The sequence below is a fragment of the Manis pentadactyla genome, chromosome 17 (genome assembly GCF_030020395.1).
Source record: "Manis pentadactyla isolate mManPen7 chromosome 17, mManPen7.hap1, whole genome shotgun sequence".
Lineage (NCBI taxonomy): Eukaryota > Metazoa > Chordata > Mammalia > Pholidota > Manidae > Manis > Manis pentadactyla.
In genome coordinates, this window is record NC_080035.1 from 61,563,012 (window position 1) to 61,588,073 (window position 25,062).

Below are 25,062 nucleotides of genomic sequence, written 5' to 3' on the forward strand. Positions count from 1 at the left end.
TACTGCCCTACTAGCAACCTCATGTTTCTGGATAGCTACAAGTTAACATGAGAGTAAACAAAAAACATTACAAATTGCAAGGGTGATACTCAATTAATTAAGACCACCATTAAGTGGCTGTTCAATAAATGAAAAAGCTCCTACTGTTTGGGCTTCAACACTCATTTCTAGATTTTCCCATTGAGGCCCATCTTTTACCTTCAAGTCCTTTTCCATCCCTTCACTAGTTGTAACACTCTGGTATTTGTGTTTGTTAAGACTCCTGGAGGGGGTGGCAAGGCTTGAAAATTAAGATATCCTGTCTTCAGAATCTCTCCTGGCCAATAATACCAAACAGATGGGACAGTTCTGGGTGTAAAGGAGCAGAAAATTGAGACAACTGAAAACAGAAGTCTCCTTAATGTAACAACTTTGGATAAATTTTGGTTGTGACAAATGGAGGACCCTTAATATAAAATGAGACATTAGAATTCAATTAGCCAGAATTCTATGCTTAGTTTACTTCAGAAAATTACAACAAAGTATAAAACCACTGAAAATTCTTGAGGTACTGGCTGGTAGCCATACAAAAAAGCTACGGACACATACTGGCACAACCAAATGACTCAGTGATTAAAAGGACAGAGACAGCCTAATTTGCTACACCTTTCTAAGAGAGACTAGTAGTAAATCTTCAACTACAAACCCCTTCCCCTCTTTACAAGCATTAAAGACTCCTCACGCCAAGCTAATTTAAAGGTTTGGTTTATACAGTAGAAAATTCTGCAAACTCCACAGTATAACTGGTGATAACTACATTATTTTAAGTACTGTCATATAAAGTCATTAGTTACTTCTATGATGCATTAAGACTTAACCTATAAAAAATTGTGAGTAAAGGCATATTTACTAAATTAGGGATCATCTGAACTAATAGATTGAGAGAAAATTTGAACTTTTATAATATGTACACAAAGGCAGTAGAAACAAATGAAGAAAACAAATTACTACACATTGTTGCAGCACAGAAAAGATTGGGTGTATTTTATTAACAATTACATTCTCTTTCCTGTACTCTGGCACAGAAACAATTTCGGTATCTGATCTGATTTTCCCAACAGCAAGCAGATACCGCAATTATGTCACTAAGCAACTTACTGTGATTTCACATTGTATGTGGTAGTAAGAAATACTTAAAAAATTAAAAGGCACGCATAGCTGATTTCAAATATTTTTAAGTCCAGGCCACTCTTAAGTACAATGTTTAAAACACTTGTATAGCAAAACAATTTTTAAATAAACATTTCCCAAACTTGAATACACAACTTAGAAACAATGGATCTGAACCAGAAAAAAAAGTTACATTAAAAAAAAGTGTTAAGATTCATGAAATAATTAGAGCTAACCTGTACTTAGATTAAAAAAAGCCTCATGAGCAATCTATGTTCTTTAGGTAAACTTGCTAAATTTACCTAACATACTATATTAGTTATGTTTACTAAAAGTCAGTTCCCACTACAGTTCATGCCTATTTAAAATTCTATCTTTAAAGATATTTAAACTGATTATTGTTCCTTACCACATTGAGGCTCACTGAAGAGCTCAAACTAAAGCAAGTTTTCTTAGCATGCACACACAAAATAATCTACCATTGAGTCACCTAATTAACTTGTTTTCACTTATAAAGACTGATTAAACTGCCTCAAAAATATCTGAGAACATTTTCTCTATTTTGATGACGTTTATGCATCTCAGATAGGATTTTTTATATCCACCTTTTTTTTGAATAAATGTTTTAGTATCAGTAGACTTAAACATATATAAAGATAAATGAAGCAGATTCTAGTGTATAAAAAAGTCATCCATATCACATGCAAAAACAAAAACTTTGAAGTTTAAATGTGTTTGTTCCAAAAATAAGAGTGCAGGTAACCTACACTGAAGATGTTCTGACTACCTTAGCCTTTTGTGGCAATACAATTGCTAGGTTCTTTCTGATGGCCCACTTTGAAAATTATATAAGATTCTATAAACTTTCAGAAGCATTTTCCTCAACTTTATTTAAAGTATAATTTATGGCAATAATACTTACATCCTAAAACAGAGGCACAGGATTGAGAATTTAGATCTTTTTTGGGCATTTAGTCTTCCTTCAAGATAATGTCACAATTGCTGTACCGGCCTAAGTTAGATATTTGTAAAAATAGCCATTAAATACTAGTTCATGAATATATTTGATGTACATATAAATCCTATGCTGAAAGTATAAATGAGAGGAAATATAGCATAGTTCTAGGATTTCTAAATTGCTGACCATCAAAAAGTAAACCACCCTCTTTAAGACTATCAGAACTTTAAAAAAAATTGCTTCGACATATGAATTTAAGACTTTATTTTATTCAGCAAAATCATTTATTTACACAATGGGGAATGCTGGTTTGATTTTGTTAATGAAATAAAACAAACGCAACAGAGACAATACTGAACTCGTGTATGCATTTTGCATCGGGCTACCGGCTGTTTCCTTACCTGGATCGGGAACATCGAGAGCAACAGTGTCCCTAGGACTCTGCTTAACACTCCCCACACAGGCCCAGTGACACCCTGGGGGCTTCCATTGCATTACCAACTTTTTCTTTTTTTATAAATATATAAAAAAACAAAAAGTCAGCAAAACCAGCATTATGATGTAGTAAACAGAGTATAACTCTGAAGTCAGTGGGTCAGTAAAAACCTTATCAGACCATCCATAGTTTATCCATAGTTTATGGAGTGACCTGCTCTTCTTCAGACCACTAATACAGAATTCAAAAAGGTGAAAAATATATCACTTTTTACAAGACAACAATGATCTGATAAGGATTTGACTTAATGAAGTTAGGGGGGTGGGGGGAAAGAATTGTAGAGCATAGCCCCTATTAGAACAAGCTAACTTTTTCCAGATTTTCCAAATTTAAAAAAAAAAACAAAAAACAAAACAAAAAAACCACTTCAACATGAAGCTACCATACAAAGTTTTTCCATTTTTCTTTGTAAAAAGTTCAGTTTGCAACTTAATCCTGGGTTTTTAACGAGAAGGACAGCTTTGGCCTGGACTTCCCCTTGCCCAGGATAATTTTTTGTTCTTCTTTTTGTTGACGCTGTCGCTCTTGTTCTAGTTTCATCCTTTCCTCATGAATCTTTCTTTGTTCTTCAACAATTCTCAACTGTTCTTCAGCCTGAAAGTTAAAGTAAAAATTAGAACTTTCTATCAATTCCATATCCCTTATTAGTAATATCTGGGAAATCAGGTCACAACTTACAATTATAGAGCATAAAAGGGTATGTTTAGTTAAGACCTGACATGCAGTCACACTGAACATGAGAGAGGAAAAAATGCTGAGGAATTAGAAAAGAATTATTTTTTAATTATTCCTAAATTTTAGGATTGCTTTTTATGACAAATATGTGAACTACAGGAGAGCACTTTGATATTTGAAAATACAAAGACATCTCTACAAGTCATGTCTTGAGATCAGTATAGATTTTGTCCTATTTTTATCTATACCTTCAGTGCATCCGAATAACAGTCAGTTATGACAAGGCATGAATTTATTCAAAGACTATATTATCTATCAATTACTATAACTAGATTTATAATTGTTTTTTTAGAAAAGCATACAAAAATTACAAGGAAAATCCTCACTGGGGCTACATTACCTTGTCAATATGCAAAAAATACTAAAGACTTCTTTTTTCTAGAAAGAGAAGAACTCAAAAGAGGCCTTTTTGATCTGGCTGACTATAGAACACTTTCTGATCTCAAATGGACATTGGTGTAGTGAGTGCCTACAGCCCCTATAGTCTCAAACAATCAACTTGCCTTCTGTGTCCTCTACAGAAGACTTCCCCCTTTACCCAGAAAATTTAGACCATGCTCCTGAGCTCCTTCTTCATCAGGTCTCTGCTTCCTGATTTCCCGTGATATCACATGCTCACTTCCTTAACCCTAAACCAGGTGCAGATTTACCCCCTCCATCCAGGGAATGTCAGGCAAAGCGTGGTGGTGATTTTGGCTGTCACAACTGGGGCGTGACTTCTGGCATTTAGTGGATAAGACAGGCATGCCGGCAGACACCCTATAGTGCACAGGACAGGCCCCACAACAAAGAATTATCATCTAACTTAAAAGTAAATAGTGCCAAGTTTGAAAAAACCTGCTCCAACCCTTGGGTTTCTAATATTATCACTGAATTCTCCTTTTGTTCCTATTGGACCTTCATCTTGAAACAATGACAACATCCCTGGAATGCCTTCCTAGTCCCATTCCAAGTCAAATTTTTTGTCATTGCTTCCATCTCCATTACTCTACTGAAATTATTTTCTAGATGGTCAAAAATAACAGTAAGTTTAGTGACCTTCTTTTTATTTATTCTTCTGTTTATCTGAACTTGAGTCTGTTAAAAATTTTCTTTTCTCCCACATATTTAATATTAAGGGTTGAAACATTAAGGTTCTCCATCTGACTGACCCTGTTTGTCTCCACAGATAGACTTTTTGTTCAGAAATAGTAAAATTCAATGTGAATGAATTACAGACTTAATGGCAGAAGATGGGAAAGGTAATGGACTCTGCATGCAACATAAAACATTAAAATTTTATCTTGTGAACAGAAAAAACCCAACTTTTAAATAATACGTAACACAAAAGAGATTTTATTTTAGGACATGGTGGGGGTGGGAAGGTAGCCTAAAAGGTGGAAGACAGACAGTAGCACAAATCCATGGCACTCAAATAAGGTCAGAGATGAGAAGATCACAATTAAAAACGAGGGGAATCTGGTGAGTAGTCAAGACAGAAAAGGAGTGGATTATCATAATTTCTAGGTCTTTGCATTTCCGTGAGGTGAAAAATCCAGGAGAACTGAAATACATCTTCTCCTCCTCAGACCTTTTCCCTAAGTTGCAGTTCTAACTGGCTACTGGGCAGTCACTGGGAGACCTCTGTGTAACTTCAAAATTCAACAAGCAAGATTTAAATTCCTCAAGCTTAATGCTAAAACAAACCAGCCCTTCCCACCTTTCCTACTGCCACCCATGTTCTATAGCTCTATTTTGTCTCATTCTTCTTCCCTGACACTGTATCAAGTTCACTCTCTCCTTGTATTCTCTCATCTAGAGTTTCCTTTCCATTCCCACGGCCACCGTACCAGCTCTCTTGCAGATCAAAAATGGCGTCCGTTTCCAGTCTACGCCCTGCAATCCATCCTGTACAGCACTGCTCTGCCAGGCTCATCTTCTTGAGCACTGCTCGCTCCAACTTCCACTGATGCCACTATGCATACAACACTGGCTTACCTTCCTAAATTAGCAGACTATTTATGATTTTTTATAATCTGGCTCCAACTCTGTGTCTACTCTTCTCTTAAATTATCCTTTCTTTCTGTCTTGCCTCCCTCTCTGGCTCATGCCATTCTCTCCTCTTCCTAAAATAACTTCTACATCAAAATCCATTTCAAATCACCACTCTCTTGCTCAGGTTTGATAATTACAACAGAAAGAATTTATCTACTTCAGATCATCTTTAGTGAATTTATATGTCAACTACTTTATCCAGTTTTAATAAATGATCACATATTTGGGGTAAGAGCCCAGAATGTATAACTGAATCAAGGTATAGTAAAGCCTCTTAGTGGGCATGCACATGCTTAGAAAACCATAAATATGAATATGCAGATTCACCTTCTCCTCATGTCTAACTCAGCCCCTAAGAAAGCAGATTAGAACTTGGGGAGTGAAGGCTTTGAACATCATAACCTCAACTCATAAGAGAAATCTAAAATTAAAGAGAGAGCATTTTTCACCTTATACTATACTGATAGAAACTTAAAAGTATGATGCTTGTGCAGATCATTTTGATATTACTACCAAAATTACATCTTCATATTTTTACCCGGCAATTTAATTTTCTGGAATTTGTCCTATAAATACACCTTGCATGCAAGCAAAATTGAACACTATTTATTCCAACATAGTTTGCAAAAAACTGGAAAAGACCCAAACATTTACCAATATGGGAATATTAAATAAATTATGGAAGTTGCTGTAAAACGTAACACTGTGTAGCTGTGAGGAAAAAAAAAAGGGAATCCCTATGTATTAAAATGGAAAAAATCTCTAAGTTCTACTGGTGAGAAAAGCAAACTACTAAATAGTATGTATAGTATGCCACATGTGCACAAAAAAGGGAGGGAAAAAAATGTACTTGTACCTGCCAAAATAACCATTTTAAACTCTAGAAAAAATAAAAAACATCATTGAATATGCCTTTTGGAGATGAGGACAGTAAGTGGGTGAATGAGAGAGAAAGGTACAGGGATTTCGGTATTTATTTTTCTAGGAAAAAAATCTGAATCATGTGACATGACCTAATCAAAACATTTAAAACAAAAATGATTTTTAAAGTGAAGTCATTTTCTTCAGAGACAGAAAATACTAATTCTACTGCACTGAATTTACTTCTAGATTGGGTAAAGTTTCAGTTTCATTTAGGTGTACAAATACAGGGGATAGAAGTGTGTGTGGTGTAGTGGGTGAGCTATACAGCTAATAAGGTTACCCGTAGTGCTGACCATATAGCGCCTACTATTAGTAATTGAGAATGTAATATTTTTAAAAAATGAACTGAGTAGATGAATATGTACAGGATTTTACATAGATATTTATATTTTGTTTTTTTGACTTTAAGTATAAATGTTACTCAATTACACCTTGGCAAAAAAAAAAAAGTTAAAAATAGACTAGTTGAGTAAAAACCAAGCCATCTCTATCTCTTATTGTAATACAGTTGTACTCAAGTGATGAAAAATTGGTCTCCTACTCATCCATCTGTAAGACTGGTATGTCCTACACCTTAACTTGTTAGGTATTCTTCTAAACTCTAGTCTCCCTCTACAGTCACTGCATGACATGCTGGTTCCTTCCTGATGACCCCTCTTGCTGGAGAATATCCACTGCTCCTCTCCCTTCTTTTGTTTCAAATTTGTGTAAAAGAAAGCACCATTCTCAATGAGAGGATATGTGCACGTGTATTCACACAGATGAACAATATGAAGCTCTCCTACAAGGTAAACATGGTGGACATCATGGCCAATGAAAAGTCTAACACCTACAACATCGGGGCCAGGACATTAGGGCAGGCCTTCCTAACCATCATATGTAGACACTGTTGTCTTACCAAGGTGGCTTTCAGCTCTGCATCCCTACTCCAAAGAGTGATTGGTGAGATGAAACATACAAAAGCAGAATACATTACTACAGAAGGGCCTGTTTACTGGCCCAGTACCCTCTGTCCCACACCCACCTTTATCCAGAGGTCCTACTGCTGTTTAAAAAAATTACTGTTAAAGTATTCTCCTTGATTGTCTAATTTTAAATCAAGATGGTCCTTTAGAAAATAGGGATGCTAAAATCTACTTCTTAGTTGAAACATAAATGAAATTTTACAAAGCTAAAAAAATCCAGACACAAACACTCATCAGGAATGATGGGAATGAAAAATATTATAATTAGTAATCACATTACTACACAAGAAATGTGGACTTCTACATTTTAACCTTCTGAGATATACATCCTATTCCACTTGGCCATTTGTATCATAATTCTCTGATTCATCTTCCCCTCCATAACAAGTATAATCTGTGTCCCACTTTAGGTAAATAATAAACAAGAAAATATTAAAAAGAAATTTGATGTAATTAGTTTTGACCTTCAGCAAACTATTAGTAAAATTTTCTAAAGTTATTCACGTACAAGGTTAAAGAATAACGAAGAATGATTAAAAAAGCAATCCCAGAGGCCCACGGCAATTTAGTTTCTGACAGTTACCTCCTTAGGGTATATACTAAATGTCATTATGGGACATCATTAGCTACCATCTAAATAGAATTCATACCACCACCCACTCCTTCTAGCCCCTTTCCTTAATTTATTTTAATTCCCCTTTTGATACCTTAGGAGCCTTAAATATATTTTTGAAATTTCAACTTTAGATATCATCTCCTGAGATCCCACATTACCTCAAGTGGAGACAATTGCTTCAAGAAGGAACTGATAGTTGAACCAAGTATGGAGTATTAGGCACAAAACTCTGTCCTCTGGTTCTCTGGAGAGGGCTCTTGTAACACTACCGAAATCTGCTACCTTCAGCATTTCCATCATTCATATTCTAACATTTCACAAAAATCTCTACTCATCTAGATGCGGCTCTTTTCATGTTCTGAGCCCTGTGATTCTTCTTTCTTCAGTCTTGGCCATTCATTCCCTTTTGTGGAAGTTTTCCCTAGATGCTTGGTCATCCGTGGCTGTAAGCAAGACTACATCAGGAGGTCTCCGTTTCCTCTAACACTTGCCCTTCTTCCTCGTCTTCCTCCTTCTGCACACCCTGATCACTCACTACCTTTATCTGTTCTCTTTAGTGTCTTCTGCCTCCTTACCAATTCAAGCTCCCACCTTCTGACTGGCCTTCAGTGGCTACCTTGCTTCAAGCTGTCCTACACAATGCCTATACATTAATTCCAAGTTTCTTTAAAATTGTGCAGAATACATTAACATAATCTAAAATACATAAATTGGGAACAAGCCTCTGACTGTAAATCCTTACCTAACCATTTTAATAAAAATTAAAATAATTAATATTTACATTTGATGCCACACTATATTTTTCTGTCTTAAAATGTGTAAATATATCACCATTAACTTAATACAATACTATTCAATTTATATGTGGTCACTCTACTCATCAACGCTCCATTCTCCTTCTATGTTAGTTTCCTGTAGCCAACTGTAGCAAATTACCACAAACAGGATACACCTTAAAGCAACATAAATTTATTCTGAAGGCAAAAAGTCTAAAATTGGTACCATTGGAATAAAATCAAGCTGTTGACAGAACCACGTTCCTTGCCTCTTCTAGATCCTGATGGCTGCCAAGTTTTCTGGACATGCACAAACATCTCCCTCATCTTTAAGGCCAGTACCTTCAAAACTGTTGTCTTCCTATCACCTTTTTCTCTGCTGAGTGGAGTCCGCTGACAGTCTGAGAGCCTTTCGTCATTATGTCTGCTCTCTGCCTCTTTCGGTCCCAGGTAACAGTGTTTCTGCTGATACAACATTCTCAAAAATGTTGTTGTGTCTCCCATGTTTGTCAGGCTATTAAGTTAAGAGGCTCCTCCACAGATCTTTCCAGGATCCTCTCATCTAATCCATCACCTATCATATGCCTAATCTTTTTAGTACTTGCAAAAGGTTGTCCAGCCATATCTTTGGGCTTCTTCCCACAGTATGTTTTTTTCAACAGTGAGCTTTCTAGTTTTAGCATGTTTTGCAATCTAGAGCAGCTGAAATTTTCCCCGAACATTAAGCACTTGTTCCTGTTTATTTATCAATTCCTTCCTCAACCTCTCTATTCTTGAATTTTAGTATAAAAGGTAAGAAGCAGACTGCACTCTCAACATTTTTCTTAGAAATATCTTCAACTAAATATGTAATTTCACCATTTATAAGTTCTCCCTTCTATACAACTATAGGACATAATTCAGCTTCGTTTTCCACCACTGTATACCTTCCTTCTGGTTTCCAATAACATGCTCCTCATCTACTTCTGAGCCCTAACCAGAAAAGCCCTTAAAGTCCTTATTTCTACCTAAAGTTTTTCAAAAGTAGTCCAGGCATATTCTGCCGTGTGCCTCAAAATCCTTCCAGTCTCTACCCTGTAAAGCCACGTCCACCATTTTCGGTAACAAGCTATTGCAAACTAGGTAGCTTCAACACCATAAATTTATTCTGGAGGCCACAAGTCAGAACAGTATCACTGTTCCAAAAATCAAGATGTCAGAAGGGCTGTGCTCCCTCTGGGAGGGAGTCTGTCTGTTCTTGGCCTCTTCCAGCTCCTGGTGGCTGCAAGAATTCCTTGTCTTCTGACAACATCACCACAGTCTTCAAGGCCAGCACCTTCAAATCGTTTTCTGCCGTCAAGCCTCTCTTGGGTATACTGAGAGGTGAAATCTCCCTCTGCCCCCCTCTTCTAAGGATACATGTAATGGCATTTAGGATCCAGTAGATAATAAAGGATAAACTCCTCATCTCAAGATCCTTAATCACACCCACAAGACCCTTTTACCTGCAAATAAAGTAACATTCGCAGGTTCTGGGGATTAGGATGGGGTGTGGGGAGGAGGGGCATTTTTCATTCTATTGTATAAATTCATCTAAAAAAACCCTCACATTTTTCTAAGAATTCTTTCCACAGCTATCTCTTAACTGTAAAGTGAGATCTGATTTATTTTAAACTTAAGTATGTGAAGCACATTTCACATATAATCAACTTTCAAATATGGTAACTATTTTTTCATCTCTAAAACTGGTGAGGTACAAAGTTTTAAAGCACGATGAATATGGCAAATCTCCGTATTCACCAAAGAGTAAGGGGAACTGCACTTCAATACTGACCAAAGGAAATATACTGCAGATCTAGAACTTAGCATTTGCATATATTTTTAAATTTCAAAGAGCTCTCCACCCCAGTTAAAATTAATTTTTCCTCTGTCTTACCTACATGTTTACTTTTGTTAGAAATTGTCAGCTGACTCTTATTATGGGTTAGGTGTTTACGTGCAGCAGGTTCCATTTTACTACCATCTTCACCGGGGGATAAATAATCTGAGGGTCACTTTTCCTACTGACAAAACCGCCTGGAAGAACATTTGGTTTCTTAGTCTGTTTCCCTTTGTGAGTAAGAGTCATATACATTTCAGAGTAACATCTGGGCTTTCCCAGGTATGTCATGAAAGAAAATTGTGGAAGGAAGAGGACTTAAAAAGTTTTCTTTAGTACTATTTTTAACATTTTAAAGAAAACTAAGATTCTCCATTGTATTAGTAACAGCCTTTCAAGTATTTAAAGATAGCTGTGCATTGCTAATACGAACCCAACAACTAGGAACCAGTTTTTTGGCAAAACCAAAATTTGTCAAGCCAAGTCATATATGGGTTCTGGAAGCAATTTCTTATGCTTCCAACTTTACCAAACACAGGAACCAAGTGAGTTTCAAAGTCGGTTTAGTACTAGAGCCACTACAACTTTTCCTACTATGCTGACATATCTCACACACTCTTGCCTTTGTCCTGATTTTGTATCCTGAAAGGCTTCTGAGCCTCCTTCATTTCCTCACATTCCTGTCCCATCCTAAATTCAATTTCTATTTATCAAAGCTCACTCAGGGTTCTCCTCCAGAACGTTTCCAAGGCCACGCCAACGGTAATTCTGTCAATTATCTCACATCATCCATAACACTTGCCAAATATTCCTACATTATCAGTTAACTTTTCCTGGATTTGTCCTTGCCTTCACAGTTAATACATTAAATTCTTATAGAGAACTTAATGTCTTAAACATTTTTATCTCCAAATTGCTTTTTATTCATAACCATTTCTCAATATAGATTACGTGAATAGTTAAGCTTTGGCGACTCCCTCTTCCTCCCCCACTTTTCAGAACCAAGAATGCAGCCCATTCTTCTTGCTTTATATAGACAATGAACTGGTCCACATTTCTTGCAGATGTTTATGTCATGATGCAAATAGAACTGTTGGTTCAACAAGAAAAACTACCCTTACTGACATATGCAGGCAAGTCCCATGCTGTCTACAATACTATTATATTCTCCTCCCTTTCTTAAATATCTACTATTTTAATGAGACTTTCAATATTTTCCATGTAATATTTCTTAGCAAACGTGTACAAAGACTAAAGAACCATGCCCAAAATTGAGAGGAAAAGAAAACACAAATGAAAGAAACCTCAGTAGTGCCCTGCACCTTGCACCTTTACACTTTAGTCTCCTCCTACACAAAGGATACTCTACTTTCCCTGCAGTGCGTAACCACCAATAGAGTCAAATACAAATTAATTTCCTCCAATATCAGCAATTTCTTATGCTTCCAACTTTACCGAACACAGGAACCAAGTGAGTTAATTATGTCAAAATTCTCAACAAATTTCTCAAATTCACACTTTTTTCCGTAGGGAAGCTTTTCACTAAAGTTTTACTAGTGTCATTGCACCTTCTATTAGGTCAAACTCAAATGTTGCAGAACAGTGTTAGCTTAAGTATGGCCCGTGGACAAGTGACTGTCTGCAAACTCTCACTGACCCACAAGGTATGCAGAAACCAAGAGTATGTGTTTTAGAAGCTTTCATAGTAATTTGACCTCAGATTTAGAAGACAGAAACAGGCTAGTTACAACCACTGAAATGAACAAAATATGCTTGTTAATATTTTCCCAGTAATGACACACACGAAGCTCTATTTCTATGGTTCATGTGAGCAAAAAAAGAAAACTACTAGTGAAATATAAGGAAGCCAAGCTGTCACTAGGCACACAGACAGCTACCCCAGGATCAGAAAGGATCAAAATCTTGGAGGGCTTACCAAGTTGAGGAGCTTTGCTCTAGAATCACAATCTGGTATTCCAGGCCACCCACAAAACTCACCTCACTCTGCTATATAATCTATTACGTTCTAAGAGGATAGTCTATCCAACCTGTTTGGTCAATTTTGCTTCAATGTTTTAAATACCAATTATTCTGTTCCTCTCTTCTGGAAATATCCATGCCTTAGAACCAGACTGTATTTTCTTTTGAAAGCTCAAATTAAAATTCAGTTTCCATCTTACTTCCTTCCTATCCACACTGAGATTTTTTCCTTACATGGAACCATTAAAAAAACATTATCAAACATTTTAACAAAGACAGTGATAGATCTTATAATGACTCCTCATCCATTTCACATTCATACTGCTTTTTCTCCCTAAGCAGACCTGAAGGTCTTCCCATTATGTCATGTTAAGTCTGCTTAAGTTATTTCCAGTATAGGTTTTGATCAGGGGCTCACTGTCTTAAAAAGAATCATGTTCTAGAATCAACAGCCCCAAAGTTTTACCTTTTTACATTCTTATCAACTACAGCACACATTTTCTATGGTCCTTCTTCATGCTCACTCGCTGTGGGATCCACTATTAATTACTTAGGCTCTTTGGGTCTTTTCCTTTGACTTCATAAACACAGAAATTTGTTTTCTGAACCACTTAGCTGGAGCTTTCAACTTGCTTTCTTTCCCAATCAGTAGACTCAGCAGCAAATGTCCTCCAATGCCTGTATTAAGTGACCATATTTCTAACTAGATCAGTTTTCTAGATGTCTAGAACCAAAAGTCCCTCCTGAGTCATGTCTTCATTTCTGGACACTAAATACCATTAACCCCATTCATCGTAAGTAAATTTTCTTCCATTTCTGATTAACGTTCTTACTTCAAAGTAGAACTCCTATACACCATCTTCATGGGGAAAAGAAAGTTTCTCTTTAAATGTCTACTATCCTCCTGATTTGGGGATATATACCCATAATCTTTTAATTCTAGCTTCTTTCTTCATTACAGTGACACTGCATTAAAATACATGCACACTCTTAAATGGGAAAACCCTGTGACACCAAAAATTTTATTCTACTTTAAATGCTAGTATGTGTTTAAAAAAAAAAGAGAGAAATACTGAAAAATAGAATTGGAAAAGTGATATATGGATTAGTTTTTTCTGTTTTTAAAAAGTTACTTCTATAATCTTAGTTTCTTTATTGAAGTTAAAAATTTCCACAATATCAACTTTTACATTTCTCTAATATTGTAATTATTTAAGTCTCTGTATTCCCTATTAGACTATACATCTGGAATAGGAAAAAGAAGTTTTATCAATCTGGTAGGCTTAGTATAAAATACATAGTACCTACTTAGTGTGCCCAGTGATCGGTAACAAGGCAATGTAAATAAAATGCTGCATACTAGTTTAAATACCTCCAAGATTGTGTTTTGTCTTCTTAAGCATAGCAGAAATATGCATGGTTAGGATAGAGAAAATCTGGGATATAGTGCAATTTCCCCCAGAAAACCTGTTTCAAACCAATACAAATACTGGAGTCTTCCCCAGAATAATTAGAATTTCTAGACTGCCCCAAAGAGACTACCCTGGAAGATAGCTGACTAGATAGTATCTGGTCAGCTATTCCTACTCTTGCCTCAAATCTGTTAAAATAGTCCCAAGAACTCTAAAAAATATGTCACTTACAGAGGATAAAATTATTTCACAAAATTTGAAAAAAATAAAGCAAATACAAGTATTTTTCATGTATGCTTTATACATACCAGTTTGGCTTGTGCTTCTGCGATTTTTCGGTTATTCTCTTCCAGTATTCGCTCTAGCTCCTCACGTTTTGCACGTTCTTCCTCCTAAAGGGGAGGACATGTTAAAATGTTAGAAAAATAAAATGTTTATTTTTATTGATAAATATTTACTAATCTTCCTGAACTTTTTTCATCTGACTTAGAGGGTAGCTTTATTAACTACCTTCTGTCTGACAAATGATAAACTGTGCAGCCACTAAAATTTGTTTCTAGCACTAGATTTAAATCATCCCTCCCAGTCCAAACAGCAACCGACTAAACCCTCCCTAATGATAAGTTTCCTAGCAATTATTACTAATACTTTAATATCACACAAATCAACAAGGACAACTACAAAACTGGATAGTATTTACCAAATTAAAAAAATAATATATAAAATATAAATAAAGTGAATATTTGTCTCACCAATTATGTATACCTACGTATTCTTTACCTATACTCCTTTAATCAGCATTAAAAGTTGAATATTTACTGTCTTGTCCAGTGTCCTGCAGAGTGTGCTCCTCGGCTGCCATACGCGCCAGCTTCCTCTTTAAAATGATTTGTACTGTTAGCTTGGCAATACCTGCATCAGCAGCTCAACCATTTATAAAGAAACAACATACAAGGAAGGCTGAGCTGAGGAATGCAGATGTTTATGGTAAGAAGGAACAAAAAATGTAATTCATCATTCCTAAGGCAAACAATTAATAAGAAAAATACATTTACTGTTAGTGAAAAATACAAATGGTAATCCATACTTCATGGAACTAAGGGCTTCTTCCATGGGGTAAATGGACTTAACATTCAGATGTTGACAATTTCTAAAGGCAGCTTATCTTGTCATCTACAGTCTGAACTGACATTCAGGAATCCAGGGGGTACATAGTCAGGAAATAAAATTCTGTAATTTATTTTTTCTTGGAGAATTTAATGAGATTTTATAATGCAAACTATATGAAGATTGCTTGATGGTTTGGGAAGTGTTCAGATCACAGCATACATATTCAAATGATTTTAATATTTGGAAAGACTGTCAGAGGATTGTGTCCGTGTTAAAAAAAAATGTTAATATGAAACAAAAAGCAAATGAAGAGAAAAAAATCTTCCTATGATTAATAACTCGCTACAAGACAGCACAGTTACTCCAAAAATATCATTATTAAAAGCACTGATATAAATTAAAATTTCACATTTAATTGAATACAGTCTGTGAAGCCACCAAATACACGCATGTATCTAGTTAAAGACAGCACAAAGGAAAATGAATTTGGAAAGCTAAGCTTACTGGAAAACAGATATTCAGGATGATGTCAACTGGTTAACAATAATGCCAAAATTAAAAATGACAACGAGTCATGTATACTTGAGTCAAATATTTAAGTCCAAGAAAATATAACTACAGGATTTCCTACGGCACAAACCAATGGAATTCATATTCATTATGAAAGCTATATTAAGAGACACTCAGTGATGTAAAGTAATTTGCCTTGAGTGTTTCAGTGACCTTCAACAAGTTTTAGGATCCTGGAGTAATCAGTGCAAATAAGCCATAAAGCTTCAGTAGCAAATTACTGTCTCACAGAAAGACATTTTCAACTTCTGCTCCAGCTGCTGATAAAACAAATCATGTGTTTAGCTTGACTCCAGACAAGGACAACCTGTTCCTTCAAAACTCTCTAGAGAAAAAAAGGAGTTGTTAGTAGATACTAAAAAAGTGGATGAATAATCTGGACATTTTTCCTAAAAAGATTCTCTGAAACACATTAGGAAAATGGAGGACCTGATCAGAATGCTAGAATTAGTCCATTGTGTTGAAGCAGGATTTGGGGTAGAGAGGTGACGGAAAAAAGGAGGAAAAAAAGAAGAGCAAGAAAACCTATTTATTAAAAGCAGGTGTGTCACTCAATGGTTGGCCCTGCTCTTTTTTTTAATCTGACTGAAGGCAAAAGCCTCTCACAGTCTAGGAAATAAGAGTGATAAACAGAAAAGAATACATAACCACAGGTGGATTTTTAACCTTTTCCCTTCACCACTCCCTGTCTCCCACCACCCTCCCAAAAAAGAATAAAGTCCTGCAGCCATGGCAAAAGTTTCAAACACTTCTCAAATATGTAAGCCAGCTCCATTAGATCAAAAAGTATCCTTGAATATGTTTTATGAAAATAACTTTTAAGTATCAGTCAGCACTTCTGAATAGGCTAAAAAATTAACTTTCACAGCAATGTTAAGTTTAGATGAGAAAGGAATTAGTCTGTATTCCATCTCTTTCTGAACTGAGTAGGAGGCACACCGGACACTGAAAGTTTTGCCATGGACTGTCTCTACTTTCCAAACGACCGAGCGTTACCTCTCTGGCTTTTTGTGCTGCAAGCTCAGCTTGTCTCTGTCGCTCGAGTTCTTCGAGCAACTGCTTTTCCATGATGCGCTTGGCTTCCTCCACCCTTCGAAGAACTTCTCGCTCAATTTCATCCTTCCTTTTCTCCAATTCTTCCTCTACCCTTTTTGCCACCAATTCTTCCACTCTTCGTGCTGTTTCTTCCTCAATGAGCTTTTCTTCTATTTCCTGCTGCCGACTAGTAAACAAAGTGGAAAAACGACTTAGAGAATATAAGAAACACACCTAAGAATTGAAATAAAACTAGTTGCAAATGTGAAACATTGAATTTGACTGTATTTCTGTGATTTTACAATTCATACTCATGTAACCCTCAAGGAAATGACAGACATCCAGATGTTAAGTGATACAGAAATTCAAATAAAATATAAAATCACATTTTTCTTTCTCTGTCATTTTCTCAATAGAATAAACTAGCCTATATGAAGAGCTTAACTTATTTAGGAACAGTATAGTAAACCTGAAACAAGAAATCTACTTTTTTTATCAACTTTATAATGAAAGACAATTTGTTAAATGTATGACTTTGCTATTTTGCCGATCTACTCAATCTAAGAGTCAACCCAAAGAGCAGTCAGAACTAACCGTTAAGTAGCAAGCCATTCAGACCTGCTAAATTCACTCTCCCCACAAGCACATGTCAGGAATAATAACAGACTCTAAGAGGTTCACACTGCTAAGGCAACAGTAGTGTGGCTTTCAAGTGAAAACGCAGACCAACAAACTCAGTTTCTGAACTTTATATACTCTTTACTGTACATTTTTTTCTTTTGTTAACTGTTTTCAATTAAAAGCTCTTTTAGAGATGGGAAAGTTGATGAAATATTATTTTTTATTATCAGTTCTATTAAAAATTCCATGAAGCATATCATCTTATTTTAATCCCACTTCAGTATTATAAACGAACTTATTTACTCAAAATAAAAATATGCATTAAAAATACTGACATTTATCAAGGCAGTATAGTGGAAACCTTGCACATTTTATACCACGGATATCTAATGTGGTAGACACTAGTCACCTAAGTCTAGTCTGAAATGAGTATTAGGAATATGAAGAAAAACATAAAAGATCTTAAATATTTTTGGTTACATGGTAAATTGACATTTTTAGATAGACTGAAAATATATTAAAATTAATTTCACTGGTTTCTTTTTTATGTGGCTACTAGAGAATTTTAAACTATGTATGTGGCTCACATTTTATTTTTACTGAACAGCACTATTTGAGATATCTCTGGAAGTGTATTAAAATCCCACGAGGCCAATTTATTTATGCTTCAACTTTCTCACAACCCACAAAATTAAATTAAACCTGTAATTTATTTTATGATGGCTTATACATATGTCATTAATTTATTTAGTAAAGACTTTACAGTTTCTAAGTGACCTTTAAACACCCCAATCCACCCCAAACAACTCTGTGTTCGGAGGTGATACAATTCCCACTCAAACTTTCAATGTTGGTTACTTACTCATTGTGATACCAATACAGGCACCAATGTATCTTTAACTTTACGATTCATTTCAGTTTCTGCATTTATAATCTCTACAATTTTTTGACATACAGATATTTGCAATGTTGCTTCTTAAATATCTCAACACTAAATCATTGGTCATTTTTAAATACAAAAACCTAATATAAACTCTATGGTCCTGTTCCTTTTTAACTTCCAATAAAACACAATATAAGGTAGTTTCAATAAGCCTATATCTCTAGCAGCTCAGTAAAAGAAAACAGATACCCATCTCAACCCTAAAATGAATCACCAGAAGTATCAAAAGGAAACTTGGCAGCAATTTCAATGGAAATTAAACTATATTTCAAATATAAAGATTTTGTTCCTCTACTTCATCGAGAGAGAGAGAAATAGGAGATGAAACATGGCTGACTACTTCTGAACCTGGATGATGGTTACATTAGGATTATAATATTCTCTCTACTTTTACATAAACTGGGAAGTTTTCATAATACAGAGTTTTAAAAGTACACAAACCCATACACACATACTTTTGCTAATTAGTTCTTAAGAAATTAGTAAATGTAGCAAAGCTTAAGAAGAAACATCATTTTAAAATTTCAAAAATTGTACAATTAACTAACAGAAGGACAATGTAAAATAGTTCTAATTAAAACCTTACACACAAAATTAAAAAGAGGGCAAGGAAGAACGGGATAAGGTCTTAGGTTAGCTTATCAGTAGACAGGCTGCCAAATTAACTTAGGACTTTTGTTAAGGTGGAAGAGACCTGATAAACATTCTGGGTTTTTGTCAAGCAGTCCATAAGTAACAGCAATGTACAATGGCTAATGGGACCACATTTCCAGGACCACGTTTCTACAGATTTGGTCAGTAAGGAGAAAAGAAGCCTAAATAAATTCAGTTTATTACTTACAAGTAAATGACAGATCAGCATGGTGTCAGGTCTTGTGTCTCTGGCTCCTACTGATGGACACCAAATCGGAGGGGGCAGGTGACAGGCAGTACAGAGTGACAGGCAGTGGAGGCGGTGGGCTGCTAAGGAGTTAACTGTAACTATAGCTCAGTGGTTTTATAGCCAAAGGGAAGGGCTAAATGGAAAGTCCCAAGCTCAACTGAAACCAGGAGGATGAGAAATGGCCCAATGGAGCTTCTCACAAGGCTGCTTATCTCCCTTTGTTCCTGAAGGAACCACAGGGCATCCCGCCTTGACTGTAATTAAGCCTTGCTGCTTGCCTATATGGAGACAAGCAAGGTCAGGGTGTCACAGCAGAACAGCTCCCCTACAAGTATTACCAAGAACATAATTTCTGTTGTTTCTGTTATTCTTGGTAAGGTTAAAATTGCTACTTAGGCCATCAGAAAAAAAAATTTTTAATCAATTTTTAGATACATTGTTGAAAAAATTAAAGCTCAACATTGCTTTATTCATTCCCCTCCCCACACATACTGAATTTGGAAAACGAATGGGCACTGTACAACTCAATTAAGCATGAGTTCAACTTCACTGGTCACAAATTTATTTTCATAATAAATGGTAAAGCAGCTATTAGGATAACTTTCATAAAAGGCACTGAAACTTTCCTTAAAAAAAAAAAAACTACAACCCTTTGGGTCACTAGTGTCTCACAAAAGATGTAACATCTAATATCGCTGCCTGTACATTCCTTAAAACTTCTGCCATTAATAAGCTGCCACTCTTCTGATGCTCTTTTATCTTTCTCATCTTTTCCTCAGGCTCTTCTACTGAATCCATTCCTTTGCCAAAAATTTGTGCCACTACTGAAAGGGTTGAATCACAATCTTTAACTTCAATGGAAAGGGGGCAACACCAGGCCCTCCTTTCTCCACGCTCTCAGGTATTTCAAAAAACACCGGTCATAATCAACCCTAAAATGGCAACTATGAAAATGAAACTGCAAGGACCCAGCGTATTATGGCACTGTTAAATGACATGACTGTTGTTTTAAATATTATTTTAAACTTTATATATAAATATTTTAAACTCAAGCCTAAGAGCTTACTTCTGGGAATTGGCTAATGGTATTAGCAAAGCATTTACTTAGGACTGCATAGGTACCAAGTACTATGCCAACAGTTTTATATCCCATGACATCACTTACATCTCCAATGGTTCCTGAGGTTAAACAGTTTACTAGCTGGGCTCCAGCTCACCTTCATGTTGCTGAGTACCTTTCTACCTAGCTATACTCCAAAGTTAATTACCTTAAGCACTAAACTATCCTGCATCATTTCTCTAGGATAAATGGGTGAGGCAAAGGCATGCACAAAAATTTAACTACTGAAATAATTATTTTTAAAATTCATAAAATTGTCGAGATCAGCTAGCTCTTACATCCTAATTTTCCATCTCAGAGTCCTAACTTCCCCGAAATACATAGTTCCATATACTGAATATGCTCAAAAAAGCTACTCTTTGCTCTCAAAATGAGCACTTCAAGTACTCTTACAATCACTCATGTAAATCCAAGCTCAGTTTAGATACTCTTAATTTAGAAGGCTCTCAGTCTGTCACGCAGTTGAACACTAAGTATATTAAAACCTAGATGTCACAGTAAATTACTACACCACTACCATCTTCCTGATTTGCTGCAAGTCATTTTCAGCTGCCCATTTATTCAACAGTTGACACAACAGTTAAAGCATCTCAAAAAAATACGCATGAAAATGGTAAGGGAGGAGGGAAGAGAGAGAACCACACTGAATGGCTGGGACACAGGGAGGAGAGAAAGATCTTCTGAACTGAATTTTGAAAGATATGAATTGCTATTCAAAAATGAGAAAAATAAATAAAAGTTTTAAGATCTGACTTGTACTGCATTAAGATTCTAAATCTTAAGATCACTTCTTAAAGTCACCAGGCTCAATCTGGCAGCACATAGGTAAATTAAACATATTTGAGACCCATTATATGTCAAGCATGTCTAGATACTTGGAATGCATCACTTCTAATCTCTGCAATAAGCAAGACAGTTATTTCCATTTAACAGATAAGAAACCAAACTCACAGGCAGGTGATTTATTCAAGGCCTCAGAACTGTCAATGGCAGAGCAATCTGGTTCCCAGTCTTACCATGGACTTTCTATTTCTCGCTGGTTAAGCCCAACAGAGAACTCTCGTTTTGCTGTCTTTCTGCTCCTCATACTGAAACCCTTGAGGGTACACTTGACACTGGGCATTCTCCTGGTACCTCTTTTCTGTTTCCACTATGCACTGGTCGTCCTCCACCAAGATTCTTTCAGTGCCTTGAATCAACTGCTCTTGACTCCCTCCACACTCTCCCTGGGTCATTCTATCTACTCTCAAGGTTTGCCCCCAGGGTTGACACCCCCCTTTATCAACCCTGGATAAAAACTCAAGTGCCCACAGTAGAAGTGCCAAATAGAAACTCCCCTTGATTTTTCTCTCTCTCTTAATCAGCAGGTTTCTGACACACAGTAGTTACTTAAATCATCTGGAGGCTGAGATGCAATGCCACAATATGAGAATGTGAGAGCCAACATTAATGCCCTTATGTTCCATATCCAATTTTATTTGCCTTAAATGTTTCATAAATCTGTTCCTCTATTCCACTCCAACAACTGCTCCCTCACTACTCCTGTGGAGTTTCTATCCTACAAAGCAGTCATTTGTCTGTTTAAAATTTTAAAAAAAAAAGGGAAAGAAAAGAAAAAAGAGAAAGTCCTACACCATTTATCTGCTTAAAATATTTCCTATTTCTAGGATGAAATCCAAGATCCTTAATATGGCACACAAGACCCTCCCCATAACGCCCTGCCTCTATTTACCTCTCCAGTTGCTAAGACTTTACTACTTATAGAACTTCATGTTCCAGTCAACACTCACCTTTCTACTCCACTTTGACCATTCCACCCCCTTCCCTTTATTCTGGCAGGGATGGAGGGAACTCTCTGCTTTGGTCCACAAGTATCCTCCTATGCCTAGCCTGACAGTCTCATATTTTATTCACCACTCATACCCTAATAGAACTAAGGTGTTTACCCATCCAGAACGTTTCCCTTTTACAGTCACATCATTATCACTAAACTTAACCAAACTCTCTCTTCAAGCTAGATCAAGATATTGGAGATCAATCATCTTTATATTAACAGCACCTAGCACAGTGTGTGGCATTTATTAAGTGTTCAACAAATATTAGCTGAATGAACTATTAGTGGCTGAATAAAGGGATTTGTAGACAGACAACTACCTCTGCCTATTCCCACAACTCCAAAACCGAGGCCTTTGCTTTGTTTCCTCTGCATTCTTTCCAAGGCATTTACACATATTAAATAGTGCCTACTTGCATGGCACACAGAAAATCCAGCATACAGGTAGGTGGCTGCTAGCTCTGCTCTCTCCTCCCTCCATGAACGCTAATGGTAGTTTGTTTCATCTATCAACTTAGAAATATATGGCTTCTCCAATTGCTTATTTATTACCTGGAGCTCCTCTTGGGTAGTCTGCTAAACGTTTCTAATTATTCTTTGCATACCAAGTTTCCTTTCTGTTTACCTACAATCTAGCTTTCTAGTGAATGGCAAAACATTACTCTTTGGAGATTTCATTTGTTTTCACATGGAAAAGTGATCTCAAAGATGTCTTCAGTAATTTTTTTAAATGGTCACCTGTTGTTAGTTATTTGAAAGCCACACCTTTACAGGCAAGGATCTTATTCCAGACCAAGTAACTGTATTCCATGTGACCAGGGTCTGTTGTGAGAAATTACTTATTCTTGGTTTTCCTATACCTCACTGACAGTTCTAAGAAGTAAGGGAAAAATCAAAGTGTTGTACACTGTTTCACAGGAATACAGCAAAGTAGTTCTCCAGGTACTGCCTTCCTCCGTGGTATGTGTTCTAGTCCTCTACCTCTGTAATAACTTTGCTTTTAGAAACAAGCTCTGCTGGAGGATCTACATAATACGAATCCAACTTTAGAAAAATTAAAAACCCGTAGACAATTCAGTACACATCAATCTGTCCCAGGAAAATTCTAAATCCAGTAATTTTCCTGCCTTATGAGCACTTGCTAACCATGCACTGAAGAACTGCGGAAAAGACGGCTGGTGAAATAGGGAGAGCTGGGACACCCAACTACCTTTCAACATGGCTTTGGAAAATGGACACCAGGAGCACAGAAGTCTAGTCTCCAACCAAATCAAAACCCTGCATTTTAAAATCAAAAGCTCATTAGTTCGGGATTATTTGCAACTACTCTTGGATCTAAAGGTAGTTGAGAGGTGATGACCCTTTTCAAAAATACATTTTAACCAAATAGTATTTTGCTAGGAACCTTACTGTGAATCTGATTTTCCTTACATAAAAGTTCTGTAGCGAACAATGCTACAGTCAGAGCAAATATTCAAATGTCTTCTTAATAGCAAGGATGCTACAAGGGCTAACAGGATTACCCTGAAGATTGCACTATAAAACAAAATTAATGAAAACTAAGTAAGACGGAGTAGGCTCCTGACAGGTATGGCGGTTACAGGTAAATTCAAGTGTCGAAACTCATCGTCCTGCATACACTTAAGGTTTGTGTACTTTGTTTTTTTCACCTCACAGAACAAAAATAAAAACTGAGTAGGACCGAGGGGGTAAAAAAAAAAGCGAAGGAGACATCTTTAAAAAGAGGAATACACTCAAGGAAAACGCATTCTGGGTGTACCGATGGACCACCGAGAGTGCCTGACTCCGGAGAAGCCCTGCCCCTGGGTTAGGCTTCAAAGCAAGAATGCCCCGGCCAGCGGCAATCTGCACCCCAAGGGCAGTCCCCCCGGCTCCCCTCAAGCGGCCTGCACACGTTCCCCGTCCCTCTCTGCAGCCTGGCTCCCTCCTCGCCTCACGGGCGGACGCGGCACCCCAGCCCCACGGCGAGCTCCACCCCCCGCTTCCGGCACTCTCCCCCTCGCGCGCCAAAATCGCTTCCCCCTCCGAGCCTTCCCCGCGCGAGGCCCGCTGTTTCCTCGTGGGTGCGCCCCGCCCAGGCTCCCCTCCCACGGGCTGCAGCCCCCGCCCCTCCCCCCGCCAGCGCTCACATCTTTCGCTGCCGCTCGAACTCCGCCTTCTTTTCCTCCTCTTCCCGCTTCTGCTTCTCGTCCAGGCTGCTGCGCTTGCTCACCGTGCGCCCGAAGATGTCGATGCGGTCGGGCGGGGACGAGGCGCGCTCCCGGTCCCGGTCGCGCCGGGACACGGCCGTGTTGGCGGAGCGCGAGCGGGACCGCGACTCCCGCCGCCGGTTCCGCTTACTGTCCCGCGACTTGGAGCGCTTCCGTACGCGCTCCTTGTCCCGGGACCGCGACCGGGACCGGCTGCGCTTCTTGTTGTGCTTGCTGCTCTTGGCGTGCTTGGAGCGCGACGAGCTGCGGCTCCGAGACCGTCCCATGCTTCCGGGCGGCGCTCGCACCGCCGGCCGCGGGCCCCGCGCGCGCCCGGCTGCCCTCGCCTCCGACTCCGGACGCGGAATGGCCGTCCGACGGAGGCCGGGGCGAGGAGAGCCGTCAGCCGGCTGACTCTGTGCCGCTCTCTGAGGCCGCCGGCCGCCACCAAGGCCCCCTCCAACGACAAGGCCGCAACGGCAGGAGATGCTAAGATGGCAGCGCGGCCGCAACGGCCGCCCTTCCCACAATGCCCCGCGAGGAACGCGCCGCCGCGCGCGCCCCGCCCCCGGACGATTTTTGCCGAAGGCGGGACGAGCTCCTCCGAGCGCGCTCGGCTCCTTCCGCCAGCCCACGCCCGCCTGACGCGCAGTAGCCGCAGTCCCCGCCTCTGCTTTAGGGCGCTTTTGCTTTCCGGTAAGATGGTAACGCCGTAAGAATGAACCTATCGCATTTTGGAGCGTAGGAAATCATGCCTCGGTATGAACTGCGTTATTTTCGAGGGGCTGGTTTTGTCAGGTGGCCCTACGCTGTGTCAGGGTGACCCCGAGCAG

At 37.9% G+C, this 25,062-nt stretch overlaps 1 protein-coding gene across 3 annotated transcripts; it reads right to left on the minus strand.

Moving 5' to 3' along the window:
• Nucleotides 1–2,356: 2,356 nt before the first annotated feature.
• Nucleotides 2,357–24,735, minus strand: ARGLU1 (arginine and glutamate rich 1). 3 transcript variants are annotated; one of them, XM_036893640.2, is made up of 4 exons: nt 24,170–24,730; nt 16,580–16,805; nt 14,212–14,295; nt 2,357–3,197 (listed from the first exon to the last, which is right to left on the minus strand). In XM_036893640.2, the coding sequence occupies exons 1-4, from the start codon at nt 24,514–24,516 to the stop codon at nt 3,033–3,035; spliced, it is 822 nt and encodes a 273-aa protein (XP_036749535.1). In that variant the 5' UTR covers nt 24,517–24,730; the 3' UTR covers nt 2,357–3,032. The 3 variants fall into 3 exon arrangements, 2 of the variants coding, with proteins under 2 accessions (XP_036749535.1, XP_057350548.1); XR_005026438.2 differs by lacking the exon at nt 2,357–3,197 and having other exon boundaries at nt 14,211–14,295; nt 14,723–16,805; nt 24,170–24,733; XM_057494565.1 differs by lacking the exon at nt 2,357–3,197 and having other exon boundaries at nt 14,216–14,780; nt 24,170–24,735.
• Between the last annotated feature and the right edge of the window lie 327 nt (nt 24,736–25,062).